The following is a 26,104-nucleotide window of genomic DNA, read 5'->3' as shown; positions in this document are numbered from 1 at the left end:
CTATACAAATGTTAAATGACACAATTTTTATTAAACAAAAAGTAATATCCATTTAGTAAAAATACACTAATAACCTCAAAAAGCACATTATAAGGCAAATAAATCATATTCAGATGCTTACACAGAGAAAAAGAATGTAAGCAAAATTAAAAGCAAGAATTTTTTTCTTTTTTTTCGGGGGGGGGGGGGGGTGGCGCCACGTCTCTCAGCTTGTGAGGTATTAGTTCCCTGACCAGGGATAGAACCCTGCAGTGGTTAAGCACGGAGTTCTCACCACTGGACCACCAAGGAATTCCCCCAAAGTGAGAATTTCTACAAAACTGTTCAAATGATAATTCCTTTTCAACTCACAACAAAAATGTTAAGTGCCCATTTGCTTTAGTCATGTCCGACTCGGCGATCCCGTGGATTGTAGCCTGCCAGGCTCTTCTGTCCATGGGATTCTCCAGGCAAGAATATTGGAGTGGATAGCCTAACATGTTAATGGCCACAGGCAAATCTCAACTCTACAAGTGATGTCCGCTCTCTACTCTGAGGCACCAAAATGTCATTTTTTTCCTTCCCATCAACCCACCGAGGCACTTGAGCAAAATATTTGATTGTTCCCAGCGTGCAGGCCATCTCTTGCCAAATGACCAACTCCCTGAGGGCAGAGGGCGTGCGGTCAATGTCCTCACATCCTGGCCAGTGCCTGGGCAGAGTAGATCACTCCCAGGTCCTCAATGAAAACCAGCTCAGCGCTGCTGTCACCTGCAGACACGGGGTGTTACTGAAGGCAGAGAGTCACAGCTGTGTCCATATTACTTGTGCCCGGACTCTAACCCCTGTCCCACCATGCCTTACAGTATGGTGGCCAGGCTGTAGAGTCAGGCTACTCAGGCTACTCAGGCTAGAATCCTGGCTCTCATTAGCCGTGTGACCTGGTTGAGTCACTTAAGTTCACAGTGAGTCAGTTTCCTCCTCTCTAAAAGGAAATTACAAGAGCACCCACGGTTAGTCACCTGTATAAAATGCTTAAAATAACACCCGGAAGGTAGTAAGTGCACAGTGAAAGGTGGCCGCCATGAACATCCTTATCTCTGCAGTTGAACACACACACTCTGTACTAGGAGATGCTCTGACGGGAAGGGCACTGCCGCCTGCAGCAGGTGTTCCTGGCACTCGGCCCTGACCCGCTGGAGCACTGGGCCCCCAGCTGCTCTAGGTGTCGGCTGCTAAGCTCTCACACCTGACCCCTTCTCCAGTGGACTGTCCTTAGCTGTCAGAAGCCACCTCCAGGAGAGCCTCCCCTGGAGGTGAGGAAATGCTACCCCTCCCCAGCCATTCACTGTGGGCAACGACCAACAACTGGGGAGGGCAGGTATAAGAGCCTTAGCTCAACAAGGTCACATTCTGTGGTATAGCCCATGCTCTGGGGCGCTCCATAGGGGGTCACACTTGTCCTGAATTCCGATCTTGGCCTGGCTTCTTTCCTAGTTCTCCCTTGATTCCCTCAGTCCCTCGTAGCTTCCTCCTGAGGGCATATCTTCAATTAATCACTTGCACGCTTGTCTCAGGCTTTGCTTCTAGGGAATCTGACTTGGACCCCACCTCTAAAGGGCTGTGATCCTCCCCACCCCTCCCGCTGTGCTGGCACTTGGCCCACTTGGGCCACAAGTCCTTTCCAGAAGACAATTCCTTCATAGTCCATAGGAAACGTGAGGAAAAATGAAACCACAACTTGTGTTTAATTATTCAGAATCTTGTACCCATGTAGTCCAAGAGTGCAAAGGTCTGGAAAATTGTGATGTGTAAGATAACAGCTACCCATAGCTTTTGTAACTACATTGCAATTACCTATGAAAGTAAAAGTGAAAGGGAAGTCGCTCAGTCGTGTCCGACTCTTTGCGACCCCATGGACTGTAGCCTACCAGGCTCCTCCTCCCGTGGGATTCTCCAGGCAAGAGTCCTGGAGTGGGTTGCCGTTTCCTTCTCCAATAGCTTTTACAATTACATTGGAGGGAAAGACTTACGTTAAGGGCACAACTGGTGACCCATTAATTTATAAGAAAGACATTGAAATGTTACATTTTTATATATTTATAAATGAGCTTAATTTTTTTAATTTTTTATAAACAGAAGGATTGTTGGGGAAGGATAGTTAGGGAGGACATATACACTGTTATATTTTAAATGGATAACCAACAAGAATCTAGGTGGCTCGTGCCTAATTGTGTCCAACTCTCTGCAACCCCAAGGACTGTAGCCCACTAGCCTCCTTTGTTCATGGGATTCTCTAGGCAAGAATATTGCAGTGGACCTACTATAGAGTGTATGCAACTCTGTTCAATGTTACGTGGCAACTTGGATAGAAGAGGAGTTTGGGAGAGAATGGATACATGTATACATATGGCTGAGTCCCTTCACTGCTCACTTGACACTATCGCAACATTGCTTGTTAATTGGCTATAAACCAAAACAAAATAAAAAGTTTAAAAAACATTTTTTATAAATAAAGTTTAGAGGCAAAAATAGTATTAAATCATTTTAACTTTTGCAAAGGACCTCCCTGCTCCCCCTTTCCTGGCAGCCTCCCACAGGAGTGGAGGACAGAGCTGACCGACGATCTTTGTTTTGGATGGTTTTTTTTTTCTTTTCCTTTTCTTACGTTTTCCATAAACCCTCTCCTTTTTTTTTTTTTTTTTTAACCTGTAAAGCTCAATCATATTTAAGTTCCTGACAAGAGTCAATTTTGGTATCAATCAACTTGTGCAGGGTTCAGTAAACTGTAGCCTGCAGGTCAAGCCAGCCCACCACCTGTTTCTGTAAATAAAGTTTCACTGGAACACAGCCAGGCCCATTTGTTTATTCTCTTTGGCTGCTTTCCCTCTACAACAGCAGAGCAGAGTAACTGCCTCAGAGATCATATGGCCCACAGAGTCAAAAAAACTGAAAATACTCCCTACCTGGGTCCCTTCAGAAGAGGTTTGCTGACCCTGAGCTAGACGCACCTGGACTTTCAGCTGGGGGCCACGCAGGAGTCAGACCTCAGTGGGTGGAGGCCTGGGCCTCTGCTCCTGTTGGTCCCTCAAGATCAACTACAGCCCGCTCTCAGTTTATGGACGGCTTGCCATTAACACAGAACGAAGACCTGCTTCATTTCTACCCCAGGGCCACATGTCCAGTGGTCTCCGCAAAGAACTCAGCGAGCTCTGCACACTTTGGCCTTTTCAAGTTGCAAATCTGTGTGAGGTCATCAATCTGCCTATGATGGAGAAGGCAGTTCAAGACACCGGAGGTAAGAGCATGGGCAGCCCCTAGGCAGGGAGTCAGGGTCTCCACAGGCTCTGCAGAGGGCAGAGACACACCTGCAGATATTCAATATTCTTTCAAACCCCAAGGATCTAAGTGAGAAGCACAGCACCTCATACTAAGGGCGCCAAGCAGAAAAGGTGTAAGGCTGCTGGCCCACAACTCATGAGCATCCTGTTGGCCCTGCTAATATCTTCTGCAAAGAAAAGATTTACAAAGATTTCCTAAAAGTTTAAACTGCAATAGCATACTCTGGTTACTTGCCACTCATTTACTTTGCTTTGGATTTCTCCAGTGTTAATCACTATCTGATATTACACATATGGTGATTTCTTTCTTGTCTGTTTAATAAACTAGGCTGCAAGCTCCATGAAAGTAGATGTAGAATATTTTGATCATGCCTGTAATCCCAGTATCTAGAACAGCATCTGTTTATAGGAATTCAACAACTATTTGAAGGAATAAACGAAAGACAAAATGGAAGGGAGCTGGACTCTTCCAGTGGGTTGCAAATCAGCCTGAATTAGCCCCTGAAGTGGCCACTGGATCACCATGAGAACTTACATTCAAATGTCTAGCTGTGTTTCCAAACCATCTAACAGATAGTGGCATCCATTTTAATAAGTCCTCAGTAAATATTTACTGAATACAAACGACCGAGCTAGGCACTTTGGAAATAAATAGCCAATCCAATCCCTGACCTTCACATCTGTAACACAGTGGGGATGATATGAGCAACACTTAGAAAAGCCATATGAGGAAGGGGAAAGGATGGAGAGAGGTACCTGGATCCAAGGCTGCTCCTTCGACAGTGATGATACAGAACAATTTAATGAGATCTCCCCGGATGACCGACGGCGTGTCCGAATGCACAGAGGCATTGAATATAGGACCTGGAAGAAAGTAACATCACTTCATGATCCTCTTTCTCACTTTTGTTTAAATCCCATTCTTGGTGCGCAAATGTGCATCCAAATGTGGGCTCCCTTTTCCTTGCAACTGGGCTAGAAATCCACAAAACAGGTTTTTAAGGATGTTTTTCTTCTCTTCAGAAAGACATGAATTAAGCTACTTCCAGCTGAGCTTCACCTTAAGATTCCAACCATAGTCTCATTTCGAGACCACCCCACCTCCCATCCTAGTACAGTCGGGGATGTTTCTGGCTCCACACAGTTCACTTCCAGGGCAGAACGGCTCAGAGATCAGAGGGGTTGGGACTAAGTCAGGGACGCTTTTGGTCTCAACAGGCTGAGTAGCTTCATTGTGCTGGGTACTGGCAATGGGCCCTGTTGTTACGAGGCTGACATCCAGGAGGGAGATGGGCAGGCCAACAATGATGATGTTGCTACAAGGTTCAGCTGAAGGCGATTCCAATCTGCTGGGGGAAACGGAGGCACTTGGAAATTCCTTTTAAATACCACCCAGACAGGACCTGTCCTGCCTGCTTCACTGGAATCCTCCCTCAACACCCAGTTCACTTTTATAAACGACCCCTTTACTTCTCCCAAAGGCCAGAAGATGGTTCTACACAAACCATGCTGACTCCTCATAGTATCACTGATTCACTGCAAGGCAGGGCTGTTTCAAGTTTGTAAGTTGTAAGGTAATGAGCATATGTGTGGGCAAGAAAATATGAAGGGTAAAGTAAAAATAATTTAGGGCTAGAAGTTAATAATATTTACCATAGAGTCAGTTGGATACATTTGGCTGTAGGGATAATTATCATTGTGTTGTTTCATTACTAGGCACAAATAAATGACTTATATTAAAAAAAGGTATGCCTTGTATGGAAGAAATCTGTGGCTCTAATCCCCTCCTGAGGCAGAGAGAGGGGCTAGGTACTGCATTCTTTGGTTTTAACCCTTTGACAGCTTACTTTTTAGGTGAGATTTAGCAGCTTTAAGCTAATCTGATCCTAAGAGCTCAATAGTTACCATATCCCAATTCTAACATCTAGGAATAGGCAAGCCTGAAGATGATTCCAGAATACCAATGCTATAGGATTTCCCTTGCGTTTTCTTGAAAACAAAGATAGATGGCCCTGGACACTGATTCTGAAACTCATTCGAAGCTAAGAATGCAGATGTAACTACCTTTAAAATCAGATTATCAGGAAGGAAAAGGTACTTTTTAACATCCAAAAGAAATGACTGTGAGAGAGTAAAAGGTCATGTGAACCAATGAGGCAAAGAATTGAAAAGGCTATACTTTTATTTCAACATGAGTAGTAAGACGAATTCAACAGAGGGCTTTTCTAACACCGAGGTCATGAGTAATCTGTGTTTTGCTGGGAGAAAGGTGAAGGATGATGGTCGGAGAGCATGGAAACCTTGAGGCGTCAGATGGCTCTGGTGGGTTCTGCTGAGCACTCAGATTGGGCCTAGGGGATGGAGGACACAACAGAATGGCAGTTCCAGGACACAGGGAATGGGATGAAAGCGAAAAGGACAAGGAAACTTCACCCCCTTCTGGGCATCATGTCCCTCAATTAACTCGGCTCTCGGCCACGGTTTGCTCAGGTCCTTACCACCCTGGATTTGCTCTGTTTATAGCAGTGAGGTGGGAAAGGATTACGCCCATTGCTCTGAGCTGGCTCAGTGGTGATGACTGGGGGGACTTCATGCCATTTATGGTCATCTGTGAGGACAGGTTAGTAGCAACCATGGTGAGCAATGGGGACTAAATTTTTTTTCTCCAACTAGAAATTTCATGGTTAAAAATAGAACTATACTATGGGGCTTTCTTAAAGTGTTCCAGGCGCCTTCTCAGAGAACACAAGATAATAAAACACAAGGAGAGCCTCATAGTGGATTCCAGTTCCTCTTTACTTAATTAGAAACAGCAAAGAAATTTGGACATATTTTCTTTACCTTATTTGGACAAATTTCCCTACCTAATTTGGACAGATTTCACTCTCTTTCCTTTACATTTCCAAAGAAACCCAAAATGCCTTCTGGCTCACAAGTCACAGCTCTCATTTCTCCTTGTGGCCATGGGAACAACAGAGGATCTGCGCCATTCTCACCACACAGACGAGGACCAAGGAAAAGGCCTGCATTGTGGACTGTTCACAGCGGTGGATTTCCTTCGGACGAAATCAACAACTCACTGTTAATACGGGTCATTATCCCAGGCTTAGAAATGTTTTTATTATGGTCAATTTCTGGGTAATGCTGCTTTTGTGAGGGAATGTGTCTGGTTAACTTTACAGATGACAGATTATGGCACAGATAATCTAAGTGAACAACTAGGGCCACTACATGTCCCCAGATTCCTATCTGTAGAGTACACGGACCACTTAACTTTTAAACACAAACATTGACACAAACCATGCCCCTAAGAAAAGACTGTAAAGGACAGTATTTCTGTGAAAGCCCAAACTGCAGACCATCTGCATGTCATCAGCAGGGAAGTGGTTAGCCAAATTCTAGCAGGTGTAGTCATTAAAGCTGGTATTGACCTATAATTTTTTATAACATGGAAAATGCTTCTCTTATAATGTTAAAGTGGGGGAAAGCAGGTCATAAAATTGCATATACAGCCTGATTTCAAAATCATGAAGAAAACACGTAAGGGAAAAATTCTAAGATAACAAATACCACTAATTAGCAGTCTCTGGTAAGATGAAGGGTGATTGGGTGATTCTTCGTTGTATTTTATTTCCAAACTTCTCTATTAAGAAGAAAAATGTTATTATTACTCTTTTAACATCAAATATTAAATATTTAACATCATCATATTTAAACCATATAACCACATTTAAACCCCTGATACTTTGAGTCAGAAGATGTCACAACTCAGTAAGGCTCCTTGGGGAAACACAGTCCTTATACCAAGAGGTAAGTGTGCTGAAAACAGAGGACAAAAAGGTGGGCAGGAAAGACCTCTCTGTTACATGTATTTTACTGTGTGCCAATGATTTTTAGGAAGTGAAAGCTCTTCAGTATCAAGTCAATATTCTCATGGAGCTATTCAGGGCTATTGCAATGTGCTAGGTGTTGGATTTGATGCAGCTCCTCTTAATTAAACTGTGAACCCATGACAACTCCATGGATTTAATAAAGCAAAAACCTTAAGCAGTCTATTCAACCTGTAAGCTACAGTGATTTTATCTATTATGATGAGATTTAAAGAACTGGGCAAATAGATTCAATACCTATTCCTCACCTAGAAATACATATAAAAGATTTTCTGTCTCCCTTCTTTCTCATAACAGTTTTAAAGAAACATCAAATAACAAATATGAAACAAAATGGAATAAAATCCTATAGACAACAAAAACAGATAACCCAAAGAACAAATACCCACATATTCATCTGAATCTCAACAGTCAGAGAGAAAGCATTTGATAACACCCAACACTAATTCGTAAGAAAACATTCAACAGATTAGGGATGAAAGAAAACTTCCTCAACTCAATATTTGCTGTCTATGAAATACCCATAGCTAGCAAGATACTTAAGGGTAAAAGACGCTTAACAGGAAAAATTCCCTCAAGATCAGGAAATAGACAAGGATTCCACTTGCGCCACTACTGTTCAACACTTGACTAGAGATTCCAGCCAGGACAATTAAGCAAGACAAGTAATTAGAAGGCACTAAGGGAAACTGAATATAAGAAGTAAAACTACCTCTATGCGCAGATGACATGGTCCTGCATTTAAAAAGCCTAAGCCACCGACAAAAACAACAACAACAAACTATTAGGACTAATAAACAATTACAGCAAGGTTGCAGGACAGAAGGCCAATTTATAGAAGTCAGTTCAGTTTCTGTACACTCACAATAAAGGAAATTAGGAAAGCAATTAATTTACAGTTGCATCAACAATAAAATACCTAGGACAAATTTAATGAAAGAAGTTCAACATTTGTATGCTGGAAACTACAAACACCATTGAAAAATTTTAAAAGGCCCGAATAAATGGGAAGACATCTCATGTTTATGGATTAGAAAACTATAGTGTTAAATGGTAATACTCTCCAAACTGATTTACAAATTTGGCACAATCCCTATCAAAGTCCCAGTTATCTTTTTTGCAGATATTAATGAGCTGATCTTAAAATTCATTTGGAAATGCAAGCGGCCCATAAAGCCAAAACAACTTTGAAAAACAACAAAATCAGAAGAGTCACACTTATTTCAAAACTTACTAGAAAGCTAAAGTAATGAAACATTATGATTCTGGTACAGGAAAAGATACAGGATCATCAGAATAGAACTGAAAGTTCAGAAATAAATCCTTTTATTTATGGTTAAATTATTTTTGACAAGTGTACCAAAGTCAATGGGGGAAAGAATATAGACTTTTCAACAAATGGTGCCAGGACAACTAAGTATTCACATACAAAAGAATAAAGCTGAGTCCCAACTTCATACCACAGACAAAAATTAACTCAAAATGGATCATAGCCTTGAATGTTTGAGCTAAAACTGTAAAACTCTTAGAGGAAACCAGAGGTGTAAATCCTCACAGCCATGGATTAGGCAATGGTTTCTTAGATATGACACCAAACCCACAAGCAACAAAAATAAACTAGAGATAAATCGGACTTCATCAAAATTAAAAACTTGGGTGCTTCAAAGGACACAATTAAGAAAGTGAAAAGACTACATACAGAATAGATATTTTCAAATCACATATTTTGTTAAAGGACTTTTGTATTCAAACTATGAAAAGCTCCACTAGCCAACAATAAAAAAAAGTCAATTAAAAAAGGGGTAAATGGTATGACTAGACATCTCTACAGAGAAGATACACATATGACCAAGAACTGTTGATATCTGAAAAGATGCTCAACATCAACAGTCATTAAGGAAATGCAAATTAAAACCACAAAGAAATACTACTTCATATACACTTGTTGCTGTTTAGTCACCAAGTCATGTCTGACTCTTTTTATGACCCCGTGGACGGTAGCCTGCCAGGGGCCTCTGTCCATGGGATAGCCCAGGCGAGTATACTGGGGTGGGTTGCCATTTCTTCTCCAGGAGATCTTCCCCAGTCCAGGGATCCAATCCTCATCTCTTTATGTCTCCTGCATTGGCAGGCAGGTTCTTTACCACTGAGCCACGAGGGAAGCCCTCACATATACTAGGTTGGCTGTAATTAAAAAAAAAAAAAAAGATGGAGAATAACAATAACTAACTCGTGAGAATGAAGACAAATTGGAACCCTTACACATTGCTGGTGGGAATGCAAAATGGTGCAGCTGCTTTGGAAAAATATTTGGCAATTCCTCAAAGAATTAAAGAGTTACCTTATGACCCAGCATCACTCCTAGGGGAGAAATGAAAATTCAATGTCTACACAAAAACTTGTACACTAACGTTTATTCAGCATATTATTATTATAATGGCCAAAGGATGGAAACAATCTAAAGGTCCATGGACTGATGAACAGCTAAACAAAATGCGGTATATTCTCACACTGGAATATTATTCAGCAACAAAAGGAATGAGTTATTGACACATGATATAATATGACAGACCCTGAAAAAATGCTTCAGCAGAAGAAGACAATACAAAAGCCCACATACACGTTTCAAATCATATGAAATGTTTAAAAAGGCAAATCTATAGAGACAAACAGCAGAACAGCGGTTGCCAGAGGCTAGAGGTAGAGTTGGGAGTGATTATTAACAGGCACAGCATGTGCTTTTCTGGAATGGTTAAAAAGTTCCAGAATTAGATACTAGCAACGGTTGTACAATATATATCTGTGAATATACTAAAAACCATTGAATTGATATTTTGAATGGGTGAATTTTATGGTATATTAACCTTATTTCAATAAAGCTATTATTAGAAAATAAATAAGAGACACTTGTATTTTCCCTGTTCTTTCCAATTCCAAGGGTTTAAAATCAATATTCACTCTTTATTAATCTAAAGGTTGAGAGATGATTAGATGCCAGAACAGAAACCAACACAACACTGTAAAGCAATTATCCTCCAATTAAAAAATTGAAAAAAACAAAAAAAAGACTATTAGATGCCAGAAGATTACTTCATTATACACTACAAAAAGTTACAATAATACAAAATAATACTAAAATAAAACAAACCTAAGGTTTAGTTTATCTTTAATATAAATGCAATTCAACAAATATCTTGCATTCATTGTACTGATTCAATTAACACTTGAATCTTTATAGGTGAGTATGATTTTATACATCTAGAAATTTCTAACTGGAATCCAGGGCAGATTTAGTGAAAACATTCAGTGTTAAACTCAAAAGTGATGATCCTTCACTTTGATATTCTAAATAAGATTGGGAATTTAAAAATTTTAAATCATCTACCTGCTGAAACACACACAGATTTGTCAGAGGAGCTTAATGAATTACACAGATGAATCAGAAACATTTCCATTTGAGAATATGTATGCATGCTATTAAAAAAAAAAGAGTAGATCTTCCTAACTTAAGGCATAAAAACATTTGACTTACCAAAGATAAATTATTCAGAACAGACACTAAAATGCTCCTGTTTTAATTAACCCTTTCATAACACTGCTAATAATTACTCTTAACAAAGCAGACTGACAGACACAGTCACATATACCACCAGAGCTTTGGAGACTCGACTAATTGGAAATCCTTTCCTAATCCAAAAGCAAAGGTGAGGCCCAAGGTTGGGATACTCACTCGTGTATGGAAATATTGCTGTGATAAATCAGACCAAGAATAGCACCTACCACCTTCAGTCCTAGGGACCTCAAAGAGTGAAATCTATGGGCTGGATAAAACTTGGGTCTTAGCTTTGAATCTTTCACTCTTGGCAAGTCATTTAATCCCTCTCGAGGCCCAGTTCCCTCTTATCTTTATACTCTGCCATGTTCCCTGAAGGATTTGACATAGCCGTGTGTCAACCGATCTGTTTTAAAAATGAGGGGGTTGGGTTTCCCTGGGAGGCCAGTGGTTAAGAATCTGCCTTGCAACGCAGGGGATATGAGTTCAGTCCCTGGCCTGGAAAGATTGCACATGCTGCAGGGCAACTAAGCCTGTGTTCCACAACTATAGAACCCGTGCTCTAGAGCTGGGGAACCGCAATTACTGCAGCCTGCACGCCTACACCCTGCGCTCTGCAACAAGAGAAGCCGCCACAGGGAGAAGGTCACGCAGGGCAACTAGCTAGAGAACAGCTAGAGAACAGCCCCCACTCTCCGCAACTAGACAAAGCCTGTGTACGGCAACAAAGGCACAGCACAACCAAAAATAAATACACAAATATTGGGGGAGTAAATGAGGGTCAAAGTAAAGGTAGTATGTTCACACAAAAACCTGCACCCAGATGCTCACAGCAGCATCACTCAGAATAATCAAGGACTGGAAACTCTCAAATGTCCGTTAGCTGATGAACAGATAAACACAATGCGGTGTACTCACGTAACAGAATATTATTCAGTCATAAAAATGAAGTGCTAATGATTTATTTTGCATTAAATGCTCAAGTACAAAAAGGAGGGAATATGTGATTTTCCTGTGTTTGATTCTTTAAAAAACAATCAGTAGTATTTGTAGTTGTGAGTTATACAGGTTTATGTGGAGAGAGCACAGTTTGCTATAGCCACCAAAAAAAAAAAAAAGCCATGCTAACACTTTCCAAGCACTTTGAGATTCCTAAACTTATTTTCTGATATACAAAATGTGGTATTTACTGGCATTATTTTGCATTTCTCAAGACAAAAATGACATTAAGTAAAAGCTGTGTGTAAATTTGATTCACAGGTACTTAAAAATTTAAACCTGCAAATGAAACAAAAGTTCCCCAATATTCAGACAATGATATTTTCTTTTTCTGACTATGAGTTTATATCTCATTTATTTTATAAACGGTTTAGTTAAAGCAGGCTTCAATGGTGGTTCAGATGGTAAAGAATCTGCCAGCAGTGCAGGAGACCTGGGTTCGATCCCTGAGTTGGGAAGATCCCCTGGAGAAGGGAATGGCAACCCACTCCAGTATTATTGCCTGGAGAATCCACTGGAGAGAGGAGCCTGGTCCACTACTGTCCATGGGGTCGCAAAGAGTCGGACACGACTGAGCAACTAACTCTCCTTTTCTTCTTTAAAGTACTGTTCCTTTTGACATTCAAGTTTTCATTGTACTACATTTTTCATGTAAGACCAAATCCAGAACTGCATTTTTACAGTGCTTTTTTCCTCTCAGTGCTGCTAAAAAGAAAAAGCAGCTAACATTTTGAATTTACAACATGCCAAAGATGACACAGAAATTATTACATTTATTTTTGTTCTTGTTAAAACTCTGTGAGCAACATTTACTAAGATAGCATGTTAAATTACTGGCATTCTCTAGGTACTAAATAAAAGGCTGCAACTCTCTAACGTTAATATATATACACACAACATTCCCTAGCGGTCCAATGGTTAGGATTCTTGCTTTCACTGCTGAGGGCACAGGTTCAATTCCTGGTTAGGGAGCTAAGATCCAACAAGCTGCAAGGCACAACCAAAAAAATATAGACATAGAACAACAACAACAAAAAGAGTAATTAAAAAAAAAACAGAACGAAGTACTGATATATATTATTACAATGTGGATGACTCTTGAAAACATGCTACATGAAAAAAGCCAGACACAAGACTATATACTACATTCCATTTATGTGAAATGTCCAGAATAGGCAAGTTCATAGAGACAGAAAGGAAGTATGTGGTTGCCAGGGGACAGGAGGTTGGGGAGCAGAGTGGAGGGTGTTGAGAGGGAGGACTGAAGGGTGTTAGCTAAGGGTGCAGGTTTCTATTGATTGTAATGAAAATGTTCTATAATTGATAGTGGTGATGGTTACACAACTCTGAATATACTATACATTTATATTTATAGTGTAGTATAAATATTGGGTTGACCAAAAAAGCTTGATTGGGTTTTTTCTGTAACATCTTATGGAAAAACCTGAATGGACTTTTTGGCCAACCCAATACTCTAGTATAGTATTTAAATACTAAATATACTATGGTATAGTATATTCGCTGTTGGCTCAGTGGTAAAGAACCCTCCAGCACATGTAGGAGACTCGGGGTCAATCCCCGGGTTGGGAGGATGACTTGGGGAAGGAAATGGCAACCTACTCTAGCATTCTTGCCTGGGAAATCCCATGCACAGAGGAGCCAGGTGGGCTATAGTCCATGGGGTCACCAAGAGTCAGACACAACTGAGCACACACATAGTATATTTAAATACATACTATATATTTAGATGGGTAAACTGCATGGCATGTGGATTACATCTCAATTAAGCTGTTTAAAAAAATGAAGACACTGGATCAAAACCCTAGGGTCTCTTCCAGTCAGTCTATAACTTACCAAGTTTCCCTGCTCACCTGAGGTTTGGAAGTCTATCTCAATAGGATTGGAGAGACTGGTTGCTGCTTCTCGCCATAGGCTGCCCCTGACAGGAGACCAGGCTGTCACCACACAGCGGTACAGGCCTGCATCTGAGACCTGAGTCTGGTACATTCGATAGCGAAATTCATCTTCCTGCACTTTCTCTAGCACAACACCATCCACCCGCGATGCATCTGTCCAGTTCTCCAGCTTCACCACGGAATCCTGGTCCAGGGAGATGATGTACTTGGTTTCGTTGGGACTGGAGAGGTCCCCAACAGGTTTCTCAGCCGTGATGAGAACAGAGTAACGCGGCGACTTAATATTTTTGGAAGACACTTTGCAAGTCATCTCAAATGTATTTCCAGCAGCGAAGAAAGGCTTAGGTTGCCTTGCCTTCACCACAAGCACGGAATCTGCAATGAAGTACCAGAAAGATGTGATTTCTAACAGGATAAGCTAAATGGATACGCATCTGAAAGCACAATGTCAAGGAAATAGAAATTTATTTGCAAATTGCCGCACAATAGCATTTAGGAAAATCTGGAAACTCAGAAAGAAACTAGCGTGTGTCAGGAAGCAGACTGAACACCACCACACTGCAGGAGGCAGAGCAGTCTGCTTCGATTTAACAGGTGTGAGGGAACAGAGGATCGATGGGTGAGAATTTGCTCTTAAGGATTTTCAAGTCCTTGAGAAGTCCCACCCAGAGTGAGAATTTGGGAAGCTACTGGTGCCACCACGGATGTGAGCGAGAACTTGCTTCTAGTAAAGTGGGGAAGATGCAGCTCTAGGCAGTTCCACCTGCCTCTCCCCACTGGGGCTGCTCTGGCTGCAAAGATAGTAGCAGAGCAAGTGAGAAATGGGTTCTACCGCTGTTTCACCATATGATGGTAACATTATAGAACACGTCATTACTAATGTGACTGCAACATACATGCGTAGATCTGTGTATGAAGATATGACTGCAAACATGCATAGTCATTTCCAGAGATGCAATTAAAATTTAATTAATTTTAATTCTGAACCAGCATCCAAAGCTACTATCTTAAAGATTTAAGTGTTACTTCCTGTCTCTCTGTAAAAAAAAAAATTAATCTCTAAGCATATACACATTAGAATTCATCTATATTATAATATTAATAGCTCAATGCCAGGCACTTGGAAGATACCTAAATGTTTGCTGAGTGGATGGATAAATGAGTTAAATACAACCCTTTTACCCTTTAATGATATAATTCTGTAACCCACCCAGTTACAAAACAAAATTTTTATGTTGGGGTTTTTTGAGGAATAGTTGTTCCACCAAACTATTAGGACAAGATGTATGTTACAAGGGTCTCTCCAGTATTACTGATTCCTGAGGTTCCACTGAGCCATTTACATTCTTTCTTGAAGCTTCAATTTGTGAGATTAGAAGAGATAACTAGAGGTTAAACAGGAAAAGAGTTCAAGGACTGTGTCCTCAGGCATCTAATGTTTGAGGGTCAGAAAAGTAAACAGAAATCAGCAAAGGAAGCTGAGAAGAGGTCAAGGTTGGAGAAAAGCCCAGAGAGGATGGTGTCCCACAAACTAAGGAGAAACCAAAGTATTTCCAAGAAGAGGGAATGATCATCGTGGTAAATCCTGCTAAGTCAAGTAAGATGACTAACCATTAGATTTTGCAATATGTCACTCACTAGTCATTTGGATCAAAAGCCAGATGAGAGAAGATTAGAGAACAGGAGGAGGGAAAGTGGAGAAACTGAGGACAGACAAATCAAAGGAAAGAGACAGAAAGGGGTAGGCAAGGGGTGTGGAGAATAGAAAGACGGAGGTCGGGGAAGCAAGATCAAGATTCAGCTCAGTTCAGTTCAGTCGCTCAGTCATGGCTGACTCTTTGTGACCCCATGGACTACAGCACACCAGGCCTCCCTGTCCATCACCAACTCCCACAGTTTACTCAAACTCATGTCCATTGAGTGGGTGATGCCATCCAACCATCCCATCCTCTGTCGTCGTCTTCTCCTCCTGGCGTCAATCTTTCCCAGCATCAGGGTCTTTTCAAATGAGTCAGTTCTTTGCATCAGGTGGACAAAGTATTGGAGTTTCAGCTTCAGCATCAATCCTTCCAATGAACACCCAGGACTGATTTCCTTTAGGATAGACTGGTTGGATCTCCTTGCAGTCTAAGGGACTCTCAAGAGTCTTCTCCAACACCACAGATCAAAAACATCAGTTCTTTGGTGTTCAGCCTTCTTTATAGTCTAACTCTCACATCCACACATGACTATTGGAAAAACCATAGCTTTAACTAGATGTACCTTTGTTGGCAAAGTAATGTCTCTGCTTTTTAATATGCTGTCTAGGTTGGTCATAACTTTTCTTCCAAGGAGCAAGAGTCTTTTAATTTCATGGCTGCAGTCACCATTTGCAGTGATTTTGGAGCACACCCCCCACAAAAATAAAGTCTGTCACTGTTTCCACTGTTTCCCCATCTATTTGCCATGAAGTGATGGGACAAGATGCCATGATCTTAGTTTTCTGAACGTGGAGCTTTAAGCCAAGTTTTTCACTCTCCTCTTTCACTTTCATCAAGAGGCTCTTTAGTTCTTCTTTGCTTTCTGGCATAAGGGCAGTGTCATCTGCATATCTGTGTTTATTGGTATTTCTGCCAGCAATCTTGATTCCAGCCTGTGCTTCATCCAGCCCAGCGTTTCTCATGATGTACTCTGCATATAAGTTACATAAGCAGGGTGACAATATACAGGCTTTCCTTTCCCAATCTGGAAGCAGTCTGTTGTTCCATGTCCAGTTCTAACTTGCTTCCTGACCTGCATACAGATTTCTCAGGAGGCAGGTCAGGTGGTCTGGTATTCCCATCTCTTTAAGAATTTTCTACAGTTTGTTGTGATCCACACAGTCAAAGGCTTTGGCATAGTCAATAAAGCAGAAACAGATGTTTTTCTGGAACTCTCTTGCTTTTTCGATGATCCAGTGGATGCTGGCGATTTCTGGCTCCTCTGCCTTTTCTAAATCCAGCTTGAACATCAGGAAGTTCATGGTTCAAATACTGTTGAAGCCTGGCTTGGAGAATTTTGAGCATTACTTTACCAGCGTGTTTGAGATGAGTGCAACTGTATAGTAGTTTGAACATTCTTTTGCATTGCCTTTCTTTGGGACTGGAATGAAAACTGACCTTTTCCAGTCCTGTGGCCACTGCTGAGTTTTCCAAATTTGCTGACATATTGAGTGCAGCACTTTCACAGCATCATCTTTCAGGATTTGAAATAGCTCAACTGGAATTCCATCACCTCCACTAGCTTTGTTTGTAGTGATGCTTCCTAAGGCCCACTTGACCTCGAATTCCAGGATGTCTGACTCTAGGTGAGTGATCACACCATCGTGATTATTTGGGTCATGAAGATCTTTTTTTGATCAAGATTAGCTTAGCTTTAATTTAAAAAGACCACAACAAGAGATCTAACAGTATGTTAACAGGCCAACGGGAAGCAGTGGGAGTGATCTAGAAACATAGGTGTGTTGAGAGGATAGGCTGCGTGGAATTGAGAGTATGGCGGGCTCTCAGCTATCAGAAGTGAGATTTCTAGCACAGGGTGTAAGCTTGGGAGTGAATAACCCAAACAGGATAAAGGTCACGATGACTAGAGAAGGGGACACGAGACGGAGAATGAAAGGCTCCTCGACCTCAGATGCACCTGAGAACCATCCTGGCTGCATCTGAAAACTTCAATGCCCAGGTTGCAAGTAACCTCAGGCCAGTTAAGACAGAACTTCTTGTGCGACTTCAGCTTCAGTACTTTTTCAAAGCTCCTCGGGTGACTGCAACGTGCAGCCAAATATGACCCAGTGCCTATACGGATCATGAAGACAGCAGGACAGAGGGGCTGTGAAACAAGAGTGAGCATCTCCACTCACTGCCTGGGGAGGACCCAGGAGTGACGGCAACGAGAGGAGGTGGAACCATCTGACGACTGGAGACCTGAAGCTGGATGTTTTCAGGGAGGAGGGAAAAGGGCCTGGAGGCTGCAGTGAGGGACGAGGGGCCTGCCCTATCTAGACTGGGCTACACAGAGAGAAGAAAACAGCACCACCCAGGAAGACTCCAGGGAAAATGGTGTCCTTGGGGAGAGCTAGGTGGGGCGTGTTTACTGGGAGGAAGAGGAAGGAATATTCAGAGATGAGGTCAGGAAGCAGGAGATTTTGCCAAGTACTAGAGGGCCCAGTGTGGGGTTTAGGGATTTCAGAGGCATGGCAATGAGGCCACAAAAGCATGTGGAGGGCTGTGAAGGAGGACCCAGGAGGCCTGGCCTTCCTGCAATGACAGACTAGACCGAGGATAAAAGCCTTGACCAGTCTGATGTCCCAAGACACACCGGGCTCTGAGCATTCAGGAGGAGGCTGCATCAAAGAAACTGGTTCCCTGAAGTTCTTGTCAGCTCTCCCCAGGAACGGTCTCTCTGAATGGGTAACTGGCCACTCAGGGGCAGGTGCCATGGCCTGGGGCTGCCCACTCGCTCTGGGATTATCTCGAATGTGCCTGCGTCCAGCGGGAACTCATGGACACTGAAACACCCCCAAAGGACTGTGTGAAGTTTGGCTTGAGACCAGCCAATGGGGCAAGAGTGTGGATGGCTTCTCTGGGCACCTGTGAGCTCCCGCGAGATGATCTTCTATCTCCAACCAAGCCCCAGCCCTCTCATTAGGACTTATCCCTCTCAGCCCTGCAAGGGGATTCACGCTGAGGACAAAAGGAACCGTCTCTCAACTGCACTTCTTAGATTCCTCGTGTAGAGGGAGACCGGCAGGGTGACTGTGAATCTGAAATGCAGAGCAGGACGACCGAAGCCAAAGCAAACCAAAAATGTTCATGCACGAGACGAAAGCGCCTACCTTCCAATGCCCAAAATATGTTGATGGGCTTGGAGAAGACGTCCTTGCTCTTCACCCAGCTATTGTTACGCTGCTTGGTCCAGGCAGACACAACACAGTAATAATTGCCCCTGTCTTCCTCTGTAGTCCTTTGGATCCGGAAATTGAATGTGTCCGGGTGCTCCTTAGAAAAAATGAAGTCTCCCTCCCGGGCCCGCTGCTTGCTCCGCTCTCCGTACTTGAGTGTCCAGTCCCCATTCATGACGGCCAGGAGCTCGCTGGTGACCACGTCGTCGTTGCGCCGGTTCGCTCTGTAGTACCAGGACACTGTGAAACGGACGCTGGCCTCTGGGTTCTTCACATCCACTATCCGGCATTCCAGCTCGGTGAGGTCGTCTGAGAACTCAGGGGCCTTAGAAGCATTCAGGTACACCTGATAGTCCGGTTCTGAACAAGAGGGGCCCGGGATAAAATAAAAAAAAAAAAAAAACAATCAATCAAATCAGACACAGCAATTTCCCAAGAATTAACAAAAGGAACAAGACAAGCACTATTCTTGTCCTAACGATTAAATGCCCATCCTACCAACTATAGTGAAAGAAATAGAAGTCTTTACAATGCACAGGAAGGATCCTCTGAGGTCGTCACAGAACTTGATATCACAAGCTTTGTTATCACAAAACTTGACAAGCACTGGCCCCACTATGACCCTCAAGAAAAACTCCCAAGGCCAGAAACTATATATCTCCAATCAGAGTCTTTATCTTCCCAGAGGGTTGGGGTCGGCTGTCAGTTTCCCCTGGAGGTTAGTCTTTTGAAAATCTCTTAACTGGTATCCATGCTCGACCAACATGTCCTCTAGCATGCCAGGCAGTGCCCAGAGACCTCGAAAGCCCCCACTGGAAAATCTCAGAATCTCAGTATACATTTTGTTCTTGAGGCCAGTCAACCCCCCTTGGCTCTGGTTCCTGCCATCCTTGGCTTTGGCCCAAAGGTAAGGTCCTCATTTCCCCATGTGTGTTGGTTGCTCAGTCATGTCCACCTCTTTGCGACCCCATGGACCATAGCTGGCCAGGCTCCTCTGTTCATGGGATTCTCTAGGCAAGAATACTGGAGTGGGTTGCCATTCACTTCTGCAGGGGATCTTCCCGACCCAAGAGATTGAACCCAGGTCTCCTGCATTGCAGGCAGATTCTTTGCCCTCTAAGCCACCAAGGAAGTCCCCATGTATAGTCATACTTAAACTCCCCAAATAGCATTTTTTTTTCCACTGACACATGTAACTCTCCCATTCAATTCTGCCAACCGTGAAGCTAGCTCACTGTGATCCTGGCTCTAGTACAGCCTGCTCATGATGACCACTCTGCTTCTCGCCAGGCAGGTTCTGATGAGGGAGGGAGGGAAGTCAGCGTTCTCCTCATGTCCCCACCGCCACTGTCACAGTCCGGTTATTTTTCACTTGTATAAAAAGCCCTCCTGCTACGAGGGTCATGTAGGCATCTAATCCATTTTTGCAACTCAACATTTCACAGCCTCCCAGAAACTCCCACCGGGGAGCCTTCACATTTCCTTCCCTCCACCACCACCCTCTCTGGGTGTCACACCTAGTCATCTGAAGTCCTCTGTTCACCACAGTCTCACACCTCTGGTGACCTGTCTGCCGAGGCCTCTCCTCTTGACTTCCTTACAAATGCGCTCTCATTCTTTCATCTCCTCTGTGCCCCCTTCCTGGGTCCCCAGAGTGTGACATCCTTTCTCTGTGCTCCCATAAGCAGCAACTTACTCCCTGCTTGAAGGTCTTGTCCCCAAGCTCCAAATACACAGCCTTCTATGCAGTAGTCACTTGGTGTGAAGCCTTTTAAAAAGGCTACATTTTTCTCCTGTAGCACTTCGCCTGTTAGGAGACAAATAATTCTACCTACACAGAATTTTCCATTTGCCAATATGATATTCACATCACCTCCATCAGACAGTTTAGTTTTATTTAATGTTGCTTTTATTTATGACTCATACAAATTATAAACTGCTGAGGTCAAGGAACTGTTCTTTTGTGATTTATACTTCTAACGAAATGTATAACATCATGACTTCCCCAAGAGTGATTCAGTGGCCAGGAAATGGAAAGAACTCAAAATCCTAATTCCCTCAGATGTCATATTCACAAGCATTTAGTTGCAAGTGAGGCTGGACCCCGTGCCACAAAAAGTTCAATCAATGCTGCTCTGCCTGCCGATGAGAGAATGTCCTCAGTGACATGGATGTTACAGAGAAACACGCTAGAATGTCATCTGCCACCTTGTCTCAGAGGTGAATGTGTTGAAGATGCATCTCTGGGGGGTTTCCTGGCCCTGGGCCGAGTGCTAACACACACATTGCCTCTCCAGCAACTGCTGACTCTGGAGCTGACACTGAAATGTCACATGCATAAGGCAAGGCATTCCCAAATGACCCCACATCCAGGGTTTCAGATCCTTCCCTCATGTCAGAGTTTGGCACGGCAGCAGGGGTGAGGACAAGGTCAACCAAGTTTACTTAATGCGGAAAGGACAGACTTGAACAGGTCGTGCGTGCAGCAAGACTGCCCTCCTCAGTCCTGGCAGGACCAACCGCGAACACCGTATCATAAGAGTCCTCTCGAAGCAGGAGCAACCTGCTGCACTCTGAGCCTTCCTATGGGTCACCACACTAACCTGAACAACAAACCGTGAAGCCGTAAAGAGCAGTGGCGAGGAGCCAGGGGTCCGGAAGACAGACTGGGTCTGAACCTGACTGTGCCATGACTGGCTGTGTGACACTGGGCAGATTACTCAACCTCTCTGGTGGCTCATCTGCAAAACTGGGGAGAATAACAGTAACACCTCATGATGTTATCATGAGGATTAACAGTTAACACACAGGTGAAAGTGCTTAGACCGGCTGCTTAGTCCTGGGGGTGGGCGGAGGGAGGGTGTACTGGCAGAGGCGGGTGGGGAGCGAGATGAATTGGGTTGCAAACATGTTATTGCTGAGATCCAATGGAGACACCAAGTCAAGATGCCGAGGACAAAGCTTGATGCCTTCGTTTGAACCTGGACACTAAGAAAGAGCTGAGGCCAAAGCAGGGGAACGATCACACACACTCCCCTGCCCAAACAAAGATAGCCGGCACCTCCCCTTACCTTTCCAACCACTGCTCCTGGAACCACACCCCATTCTTCACTCCCCTGTGTCCATTCCCACTGTCCGTGCAGATGGTCCCTAAGTCTCTCAATTCTACCTCCTCAGCGTCTCCGCCACTGCTCGACGTCCAGGGCTCACACATAGTAGGTGCTTGATAGATATTTGTGCATAGAAGTGAAAACCTCACAACTGCCACTCCCATCCTGGCTCTCTGCCTTCATCCAAGACTATCGTGATAACCTTCCAACGTGCCTCCCAGTTCACACCAGCACCAGGGCATCTGTTCAAGAAGGCTGCCACGGCTTTTCCTCTCATCTACTGAGTTAGGGCTTCCCGGCTAGCTTAGCAGTAAAGAATTCTGCCAATGCAGAAGACGGGTTTGATCCCTGGGTCGGGAAGATCCCCTGGAGAAGGGCATGGCAATCCACTCCGGTATTCTTGCCTGGAGAATCCCATGGACAGAGGAGCCTGGAGGGCTCTAGTCCATGGGGTCACACAGAGTCAGACACAAGTGAAGCAACTGAGCACGCACACACGCACCGAGTTAAGAACACACTCCCCAGCCTGCTATTCGAGGCCCCACAGAACGCGAGTCTAGCCGCTCTGTCCAGCCCCACTGCCCACTTCCCTCAGTATCCACTCTGGACTCCACTCCCTCATTGCCTCCTCCGCCTTCTTCCTGCTCTCGCCTCTGCCTGACCGCATGGGACACCTGCTGAGTCAGGCGCTGAGTAAATAGCTGAACAGATTCCTCTCCTCCGCTCCCCACAGAGCGTCTAAGTCTGTGTATTCAAATGCGGAGCGAGGACAGCACAGGGGTTGCAGCACGTGTGCATCTGGTCGCAGGGATCCCAGCTTGGCAGGAGAGCAAAGCCTCTTCGTTGACAGGCTGGTCTCCTTGTTCTCTGTTAAAACTAAATCTTAGGTCCCCAGAGGAGGAACCTAATTAAAAAACAAACAGACACGTGGATTTTTGTGAACTTACAAGGCCTAAGTTACAGTGGTTTAAAGCAGTGGCCCCTAATCTTTTTTGGCACCAGGGACCAATTTCGGGGAAGACAATTTTTCCATGGACTGTGAAAGGGGGGAGGTGGTTTTGAAATGACTCAAGTACATTACACTTATTATGCACTTTATTTCTAACCCAATGCCACTGGCTATCTAACAGGATACCGGTCTGAGACCTGGAAGTTAGGGACCCCCTGGTTTAAAGGACGCACAAAGGTCCTCTGAACTATCCCCCAGCCTTGGAGATTGTCTTTCAGAAGTAGACTCCTAGAGAAGATAGGACTTCACTCCATCAGACTGGTAGGGGTGTGCGTAGGTTCTTATTTCCTTTTTGTTTTGGTGCATATGTAGAAACCTTCCTTTATTGCTGTTTCACAAGTTGGCAGAGACTGGGCCTGTTCCTCATGGTCCAAGGTACACAGACCTCACTCTGAACAGACAGAGACAGCCTCTCCTACTGGACAGGAAGGCCTCCTTTGAACTCACCAGCCCATCCCACCTCTACTTCTTATTCAGCAAACGTTCACAGAGACCCTACCACCTGCCAGCTCCCTGCTCTCTAAGGACTCTCCTTGAACATTGCCTTGAATTTCAGTTACATGTCTGTTTGCCTCATGGACCTTCATTAGGGCCCTTCACTGGGTCTGGGACCCCCTACTTGATTCATCTGTGTGTGCTGTGCATACAGTGCCTTGTACATAAAAGACAGTAACACACTTGCTGAATTGGACTAAATTTAATACTTTGCATAAAAATGCTCATTTTCAGCATAAGCATTCCACTACTGATTACTGCTATATTCTGCCTGATCTCATCAAGAAATCATGTAAGAACGTAATGGTGCTTATGTTTAAAAAATGCTTATCAGTGAAAGATGCATACTAAAGTATTTAATGGCAAAATGACATGATGTCTGGGATGTGTTTTAAATTCTTTCAGAAGGAAAAAAAAGAGGGCAGCAGGGGAAAAAAAGAGAGAGAGAGGAACAGGGTGTGTGTGTGTGTGTGTGTGTGTGTGTATCCAGGGTGTGTGTGGGTATGTGTGTGTGTGCACGTGTGTGTGTGCGTGCACATGTGTGTGTATCCAGGGAGTGTGTGTGTATGTATCCAGGGTGTGGGTGTGTGTGCACGTGTGTGTGCGTGCACGTGTGTGTGTGTGTATCCAGGGGGTGTGTGTGTGTATCCAGGGTGTGGGTGTGTGGGTGTGTGTATCCAGGGTGTGTGCATGTGTGTGTGTACATCCAGGGGAGGGAAGACAGATAAGTAAGATTAGCAAAATACCAGTAATTGTTGAAGCTGGTGGTTTGTTCTACTACTGTGTAAACTTCTGTTTCAAAAGCTTAAAACAAAGAGCCCACCCACATAGTCAACCCTTTCACAGAATACTGAGGCCACTCTAAGGCACGACATCACTAACCTTCCAGAAACAAAGATCTCCCCCTAACCTGTCTCCCAGGTCAACCTGCTCACTTACACATCACCTCCCAAAGCTTTTGCCTCCCATAGTGCAAACCCTATCACCTCTAAGAAAGACTTTATTTTTTGATTACGGATTATTAAACTCCTTTGTTACTACTTTCAAGACAATGAAAATATTCAGGATTATTGGCTAGTGTGTAAAAGCAGGCATTTTGTGCCTACTGCATGCAGGACCCTGACCTGGGGCTTTCCATGGATTACCTCCTCCTTTCACTCTCACAATCCTGTGTGGAAAGTACAAGAATACTAAGAACTGGAATGTGTGCAGGGCCTCCTGTAAGCCAGGGACCAAGCCATGTACTTTCCTTGCAATCTCGTTTAATCTTCAGAATATCCTTATGTAATAGGTACTACTTATTTACGTACATTTCCTAAACGAAAGCAAAGCTAAAACCAGAGCTCAAAGGTTAAGTTCAAAGACCAAGGTCTTGCATGGTGTAGGGGAGCAGAATCATAGGGGAGGCTCCTGCTCCATGGCCTGGCTTCCACTAGCACCAACCTGCACAACATCATTACATACCCAAAGATTAATGCTTCTCAAGGCTGGCTCCATCCCAGAAGACAAGAGTGATGATAACAGCTGAGGCACTAATCCCGAACTGTGTACAGTGCCATGTTCTAATACCCACTTTGAAGCTTAGTTAACTTGGGAGAGCTAATTAGATGAACAGGCTGCACGCACATGTCAGAAGGAACAGCAGGAACTGGGCCTTGGCTTCTGCCAGTGCCGATTTTACCATCCTGCTGGGCAGGTACTTTAGAGGCAGCTGAATGAGCTGACTGTCAAAGAGCTGCCACCATCATCATTGGTATGTGCATGCATGCTCGGTCGCTAAGTCGTCTCTGACTCTCTGCAGCCCCATGGACTGTAGCCCACCAGGCTCCTCTGTGCATGGGATTTCCCAGGCAAGAATACTGGAGTGGATTGCCATTTCCTCCTCCAGGGGATCTTCCCAACTCAGGGATCGAACTCACGTCTCTTGTGTCTCCTGCAATGGCAGGTGGATTCTTTACCATACATTTAAATATTCTCTAACATTTAAACAGAGAAGACTATAAATAAGCAGCTGTTATTGGGGGTGGGGGGCGCTTTATCCCACTTAGGAAAGCGGTTATTATGAGGTTGCATTCAGCATTATGGATTTCAGGGCAACAGAGATAACATTATTTGAATGGGATACCAATGCCCCACACCCAAAGTCACACTTGTGCCATTTTGTTTTTTCTTTCTTCACCCTCACTCACTCCTCCCAGAAAAAGAAGAAAAAGTTATCAGATTTGGCGGGGGCGGGGGGGGGGGAATAAGGGCTAGGTGTGCTCAACTCGGCTCCTCTTTGGACCCACACATTCCTCGCTCTCCATGTCCTAAGACACCTCCAACGGCTTATTTTTTTCCCACGACTTATTTAGTTAAGAGCTTGATGGAGAAGAGCATGTTCTATATCGACTCTTCCCCCAAAACACTAATCAGTAACTGCCACTGCCACCAGGAAAATGTACGGAGCACATAAGTGCCAGGCACTGCCCTAAGGCACTTCATATGCAATATCCCACAAAGCCAAGAAAACCAAAGCTTAGAAACCACAGGCATCAAGCCCGAGGCAGCAGGCCTAGAAGGTGGTGGAGCAGGACTCCATCTCTCTTTGGCCTTCAGAGATAATCTTGGACAGACAGCAGACTGTAGTTGCCTGTAAAATTCTGCAGATCTAAACCTTATCTTCTATAGACGGCAAAGAACTTTCAAATCTCTCCCAAGTACTTAGCAGATTAACAGCTCCTTTTAAAGAAAAATAATTACCTTCCTCACGGGCTCTCGGCTGGAAGAGGGGACAGTCCTCGAGTGGAGAAGAATGCAAATTAAGCGCTTAAGCTGGAATAGCAGAACTCGGCTCTGCCTCCTCCCGCTCTCCTATCTGAAGCCGGTAGAACCCTCTCCAATTAACACCATGG

General features: G+C 43.8%; 1 protein-coding gene across 1 annotated transcript in view; it reads right to left on the bottom strand.

Annotated features, from left to right (window-relative positions):
• Positions 1–26,104, bottom strand: part of PTGFRN (prostaglandin F2 receptor inhibitor) — an 84,498-nt gene that overhangs the window by 7,097 nt on the left and 51,297 nt on the right. The window contains exons 5-7 of the mRNA XM_018045969.1: positions 18,531–18,956; positions 13,634–14,053; positions 4,077–4,184 (exon numbers count right to left, since the gene is read on the bottom strand). Of these exons, the coding sequence (XP_017901458.1) occupies positions 4,077–4,184; positions 13,634–14,053; positions 18,531–18,956 (954 nt within the window). The remainder of the gene's footprint in view (positions 1–4,076; positions 4,185–13,633; positions 14,054–18,530; positions 18,957–26,104) is intronic.

This window comes from Capra hircus, chromosome 3 (assembly GCF_001704415.2).
Source record: "Capra hircus breed San Clemente chromosome 3, ASM170441v1, whole genome shotgun sequence".
Lineage (NCBI taxonomy): Eukaryota > Metazoa > Chordata > Mammalia > Artiodactyla > Bovidae > Capra > Capra hircus.
The sequence above is the reverse complement of the archived record's forward strand: the minus strand, read 5'-3'. Positions and strand labels throughout refer to the sequence as shown.